General features: G+C 51.4%; 1 protein-coding gene across 1 annotated transcript; it reads right to left on the reverse strand.

The window, feature by feature from the left end:
* Window positions 1-323: 323 nt before the first annotated feature.
* On the reverse strand, window positions 324-3,717 carry LOC104625271 (beta-galactoside-binding lectin-like). The gene is made up of 4 exons (XM_010292852.1): window positions 3,672-3,717; window positions 2,352-2,431; window positions 929-1,100; window positions 324-527 (listed from the first exon to the last, which is right to left on the reverse strand). The coding sequence occupies exons 1-4, from the start codon at window positions 3,678-3,680 to the stop codon at window positions 384-386; spliced, it is 405 nt and encodes a 134-aa protein (XP_010291154.1). The 5' UTR covers window positions 3,681-3,717; the 3' UTR covers window positions 324-383.
* Between the last annotated feature and the right edge of the window lie 2,622 nt (window positions 3,718-6,339).

Consider the following 6,339-nt stretch of genomic DNA (forward strand, 5'->3'; position numbering starts at 1 on the left):
ATTTCATCAACCCATTTTACTCAGGCAGGGTAAGGTCAGTCTAGACCTCAAGAGTGGGTGACACTGCCTAAGGGACCCTTCCACTCTAGTCATCTCTAGCCCCGATGATTCCTCCTGAGGCTCCCCTTAGGGTTTTCACTTTCTGCCTTCCCAGGCTTTTGTCCGTCACCCTCTTCTCCATCTATGACTAAGGGCCAAGGCTGGCACATTCCTACCCACATATGGTACTCCAAAGTTGGCTACTCTTCTTCCCCCCCACCTCCCCAGCAAGGTGGCCAACCCATGTAGACTTGCAGTATGAAACACATTAGATTGAGACTGGCTAGACCAAAACTTATTTATTGATTGCTTTTTCTGTATCTTTGATATAGAGGTGTTAGAAGTTATTCCCAGCTGATGGACTGGAGCGTGAAGTCCCCTTGTGTATCAAAGTAGTCAAAGACAGGGAGACCAAGCCGGTTAGGGAATGTGAACTGGTGGCCTGGCAGGTGGACTGTCAGATCATTTTGGTTGACACTGAAACTGATCTGCAAGACAAATGGAAAAAAAGTCAAAGTCAAAGAAAATTTCTGCCAAGATACCCTCAAGCCTTTTTCTCTCCACAGCATTGCTGTGCCACCCTCCACTCTGCAGTGTGAACATGCTTAGCAGCATAACCTGCTCTTCAACAGCAGGAGTGTTATTCTGGTCTCCTGAGATGCCTACTCCCTGCTTAGTTCAATACTAACATCCCTTTGAGCAAGGTCCTTCTAGCATGTTTGATCCCCACCCTCCATCGGGCTCAGAGCCCTGGATGGTGGCACTGGCCAAGGAGAAGTCAGCCACCTCCTATACAAACAGCCCCAATACAGCCCCTACAGTTGGGTGCCCTGTGCCAAACACCCTCCCTTCACTGGGTCATGTACAGAGAGTGCATCCCAGGCCTCACCTCTGCTGTGCCCCCCTTCTGGAAAGGGAAGACAGTCTCCCTGTGCTCTGCACCCCATTCTTCCACCTTCTTTGAGTTACACACAATTGTGTTCACATCACCATGAGCATCAAAACGGGGGTTGAAGTGAAGCCCAAGGTGGGAAGCATCCTTCCCCAGATTCATCACAAAACTGCAGAGGAAAAAAAAAAAAAGACATCAATACTATGATAGCATGTTGCTCATTACCATGAATGCCTCTGGTAGAAGATAAACACTTTGCTAAATTGCACAGCTTCCCTAAGAAGATGGTGCTGTGTCAGTAAGGGGTATTCTCCTCTGCTGCGGTGATAGGCCCATAGTGCCATCCCTAGGAGAGACACCACTTAGTTTCCACAAAGCTTTTAACAAGAGAAAAGTTCAGCACTTCGAGCCCTGAAAGGGAATTATCCTGCACCCAAACCAGCTCCCCAAGGAGTCAGTTGCTTTTCAGATTTCCTTTCAGCTCCAAACAGTTAGCTGGTGCTGCACCCTGCCTGACAGCCACTTCCTTCTCCCCACCCTGCAGGCAGCTGAAATAATTACCATGTCATTAGCTATCCCAAAGCATCTGCAATGACAGTGGGAAGAAGCAGCTTCCTAGCCCAGTGTCCACCTTGCCTCCAGGCCTCTTACCCAGATGAGAAGAGAGGAAGCATGTTATTTGGCAAGAGAAAGCCCAGAAGGCTTCACTCTGACACTATCAAACTTCAAAGGCACTGGGAAGAGCTGGAACATATTTCCTGGAACACTGCTAGTGCTGGTACAGCAGCTATGGGCTCCACCTTACCCACCAAGAGGCCCCACCAGCCACAGACCTGCACAAGGGCTGGGGGCTGCTGCAGAGGCTTCCCTGCGGGTCCCAGCCACCTTGATTCCTGCAGAGTTAGGAGCAAATTTCTACTTACTCCCACCTGCCTACTCACCACCTGACAGGTATCTCCAGTGGGTGAAAGCAAACTTCAACAGCCTGGGACTCCCTGCTGCTGGAGCTGTGGCTCAGAGCACCCAAGACCTCCCAGCTGCTTGGGCTATAAAATTCTCCTGCCCACTGTAATGGTGTCCCTACTCCTGGGCAATCTTCGTGCAAAGGAGAGAACATGGCTGTGGGGATGGTCTCAATCCAAATCTTAGTATAGACACAGCTTCCATTTCCTTTACCCTGCACTAGAGAGGATGTGGTCACTGCCAGTGCATGCAGCCGGAGTTTCACATCTGCTTTGGCTTAGCCCCTTGGCAGTAGGCTGTGTCTGCAAGATGCATTAGGCAATGACTCACTGGGAAGCACTGCTGGTGTTAACCCCTGCCAAAGCTGCTCTTCTCCCACCCAAGGGAGAGATCCCTTCTGTCCCCCACCAGCAGAAGACAACTTTGTTTGGTGCCTTGGCAGCACAGTACAACTTACCTCTTAGCACTTGGTGAAATTTTCCCCTTGACAGTGAGGCGCTGGCCAGGCTTGAGACCCAAGTTGGTGCATACTGGTCCCTGAGGAACATGGAGGCAGAGATGTTAGCTCAGTACCTGCTGGCTTTCTTGCTCTGACTTGGCAGCTCTCCCTGCTGCCTTGCAAGACAGTGCATTGCTTTGGACTGCTGGAGTGTGAGAGGGAAGCTCCCTTCCCCTAGGGCGTTGCACCAGGGACATCCCAGAGAAGTTACTCCAGTCACATGGGACATGTGCCCAATTTCCCAACCTTTCTCCTGCTGCTTTCATCAACATATCTGTATTTCACAGCAGTGAAGCTTAAGTACCTGCAAGCTCCCATCACACCCACCCTGTCCCAAACACACCCATGTGCCTTGTGGGTCTCACATCATCCCACACAAGCTTGGCTGTGCGGGGTTGGAGCCTCCACCCCCTTTCCCTGGCTTGGATTTAAACTTCAAGCCTTGCCTAGATCCAGAAGCTCAGACCCATTGCTCCTCAGCTCCCAAGGCCTTGGTGTGGGGTGTTTTGGGGTTTGTTTTTTGTATGGTCAGCATTTGCAAGAACATTGTCCTGCTCTATGCACATGCCTTTCTTCACCTTCTCTCTAGAACTAAAATACCCTGGTAAAACCCATATGTACTAATTTTCTATCATACCAGAAGCAAGGTCCCAAGAATACTAAGAATCTTTCCCCCATCCCACTTCAATAAATAAGCATGCACTTGGGACACTCCCTGATTAATTTATCTTTCATTAGACTGAGAGTGATTAAAGTAGTGCAATCACTCTTCTGACAGAAGCATCTCCCCAGCTGTCCTTGACACTCACAGAAGGACACGTCTGTATAGCACATCTTCGTACGAGAGAGAGATAAAAATTCAGTGACTCAGGAAAACTTCAGCCAGGAAGCAAGCAGCAAGGCTGCCCAGAGAGCAATAAACATTACTGCAGCTGCTTCCATAGAGCAGAGCTGCTGTAAAGCAGGTCACCCCAGCTCAGGAGCCAACGCCGCAAAGACCCCCCCACATACCTCCCCAAGGACATACTGCAGGAAAAAAACCCACCCTGCTCCTGCCAGAACAAGAAATAGCAGCTACCCCTCCGTGATGACTGCAGCAGGGGTGCTTCCTCCCCAGCAGCAGGCACCCGGCTCTGGCAGACCCTCTGACACAGGGGCTGATGAGCAGGTGGAGGAGAGTAACACAAGCACCCTCACACCAAACCAACACATTCCCTGTGGTCCCACTCCACCGAGCACCTCCTCCAGCAAAGCTGCCCCATCCCTTTCTCTACTCACGCAAGACATGGTGCTGCTCTGCAGGCTGGTGCTCCTCTCCACCAAGGTGCAAGAATCCCAAGCAAGTAACTGCAGGGACCCCACCCTTGCCTTTAAATAGATGGAGAACCGAGTTGTCCCAGCCCTTCTCCACCCCACTCGCCAATCAGACCGCGGAAAGGGGTTGGTTTTGGGGGGAGGGAGGTCCTGCCAGGCAGAGCTGCCTCCTCCCCCCCTCACCCAGTCTCCTCTCCAGGATGCTAAGCCCAACCCTTCCAAGTAAGCTGCCGGCAGCTCCAAGAGGAGATCCAGCTGTGTGTGGCCATGAAGCCCATGGAAAATAGTTTTACAATGAGTGTTTTACTATCCAAAGCTTTTATCCCACATGGAAAATGACCAGATGGGTTGAGACTTGGCGGGAAAGGTCTGAGGGGAGGGCTGGGCTCTTCAGCTCTGCCTAAATCAGGAGCTGAAGAAATATCACTCAATACACACAGTACCTCAGAAACTCTTTGTGGTCCAGGTGAAACCCCAGGAGCAGCGAACTGAAGCTGGATCCAGGGCTGCCTAGCTGCACTATTAAACCTTGCTGACCCCAAAGGCTGCCTAGCTGCTGACTCAGCCCTTACCACCCGCTCTTGTAGGTATAGGAACCAAAGGAGGGAAAATATTCCTTATTCTGCAGAACCCCTAGACACTCTCAAAACCAGGCGGTTCATCTTGGCTGTAGGCACAGCAAGCCAGGAGGAAGCCGTCTTGGAGAGGTGGGGAGGAATTATCTCAGAAAGCTCAGTGCCTGGCTCTTGCACCTACCCTGGGCACACCTGGGGGGCTGAGGAACAAGGGGATGGGGGCAAAATGCTCTATCACAAATAGCCATAGGATCTATATGTCTTTTATCTGCCCCCATGTTCTTTTTCTGGCAAGTATGATTCACTCCGAGTGAAAGGATTCCTCTGGAAAAAGTTACCCAATTACTACATGGCTCAACTGTAATTACACTGAAAGAGGAGGGAAAAAATGCAGGCAGTGGGCCAAGCCTGTGGCTTAAAGCTCTCCTTGTCTTGCATATTTGTCTCTAAATCACAAGACGCTCTGTGATTTCTTTAAGAGGCCCAGAACTGAAACGCACTGAAGCACTTTCTTCTTCCCTTTCCATGAGGTCCATCAGTTCCCCATCTCCTGAGGACGTGATAGTCCCCATACCTCCTACCCCCGTAAAGCACAACCCCAGAGGCTGTCACTCCCGCGTGTTTCCCGTGGGTGCCATCGATGCCAGCAGAGGCAGCAGGGAGGCCCTCCTGCCTGCTGGAGCTGGGGAGGACCTGGAAGGGCTCCAGCCTTTGGCCAAGACACTGATCACCCCGCGACACGAGGGGGCAGGGGTGAAGGCCAAAGTGGGCTTCTCTGCTCTGACACGCCCGCTCCCTCTTTCCCCCTCTGGAAACCTGCCTCAGGGTTCAGCCCTTGAGCCTGATCCCTTCCATGTGGTGTTGGACGAGGAGAAGTGCTCCATACCAGTAGGAGGAAAAGTAAATAGAGCCAGCTTCCCTCTGCTTGGGATGTGTGTGTAATTAAATATATTCCTTTCACCTGCAAGGTTTTGTGAGACCAAACCCCTGCAAAAGGACCCCGGGCATCTCTCCAAGGAGATAAGCTGCTGCGGGAGCCATGGCCTCGCAGTTGCAGGGATCAGACTAGGAGGGACTGTCCCCTTGCAAGAAATGGTGGATGCGGAAAAAAAATGTGTAGGTATTTGGTCACTTACTTAGAGCTGGAGATGAGGGAGATGATTTAAAAGGTGGGGGGTAGGTTCTGTGTTTCCTGCAGCATTTCTGGCAGCTGGGCACTGTAACTCAGCCTTAGCAGCCACCAGCTCTTTGAGTCACGCCTGTCGAGGGAGCTTCCTCCCAGTGCTGCTGAGATGATTAGAGATCAGCTCATGGATAACTGGTGATAACGAGAGAGGGGATACCATCCTAGAGGAGACACTGGAAGGGCTATTCACATCAAGGAAATTCAGCCTTCAGACTTGAATCTACTTTCAGCAGCCCATGTTTGTCTATTAGAAGTCCAGGTGTCTCTGAATTGAATTAAATGGCATGAGCACAACAAGCTAATACCGCAGGCAAAGGGCCCATGGGGTATCTCATTGCCTGTAGACCATGGGCTACCTCCATCAGTACAATGCCATGTCTCCCTTCCTACCTCTGGATTGGAGCCACCATGATGAGGTGACAAAATCTAAAGCTCCAGGATCAGTGTCCTCACAAGGTATGGCTGAATTCAGGGGAGGGAAGGTCCCTGCTTTCCATGATGGCACACCAGACAGGGGTGGTATCCCCAGCCACACTGACACCTGCTCCACCACACTTAAGATGCAGAGGTGCTTGCCCATTATTTTCAGGAGCAATGTGGTGTAGGAAGAGCCACTGTGGGTTGAGAAGGGCAGAGCCAGGCTGGTTAGAGCTGGCAATCCTCACTTCCCATCACCGCATCCTTATCAGTGCGTGGTGGGTCAGCCAGCTAGAGGATGTGCCAGCAGGTTATTAGCCCATTCGATCTGCAAAGGATGGAGATGAGGAAGATGAGGACAGATCACAGCAGACCTTGGTGACACAGGCTTATCCCACTGTGTGGGAACTCAGCAGTGAGTGGGATAGGGCTCTCCTCCATCCTTCCAGGCTGG

This window comes from Phaethon lepturus, unplaced genomic scaffold (genome assembly GCF_000687285.1).
Source record: "Phaethon lepturus isolate BGI_N335 unplaced genomic scaffold, ASM68728v1 scaffold45948, whole genome shotgun sequence".
Taxonomy (NCBI): Eukaryota; Metazoa; Chordata; class Aves; order Phaethontiformes; family Phaethontidae; genus Phaethon; species Phaethon lepturus.

Bases quoted from the DNA above. Each gene is read 5' to 3' on its own strand.
- LOC104625271 (XM_010292852.1), bottom strand. The intron at 1,101-2,351 runs GTAAGTTGTACT...TTTCCTCTGCAG, and splicing joins ATTTCACCAAGTGCTAAGAG to TTTTGTGATGAATCTGGGGA. The intron at 528-928 runs GTGAGGCCTGGG...TTTGTCTTGCAG, and splicing joins AGAAGGGGGGCACAGCAGAG to ATCAGTTTCAGTGTCAACCA.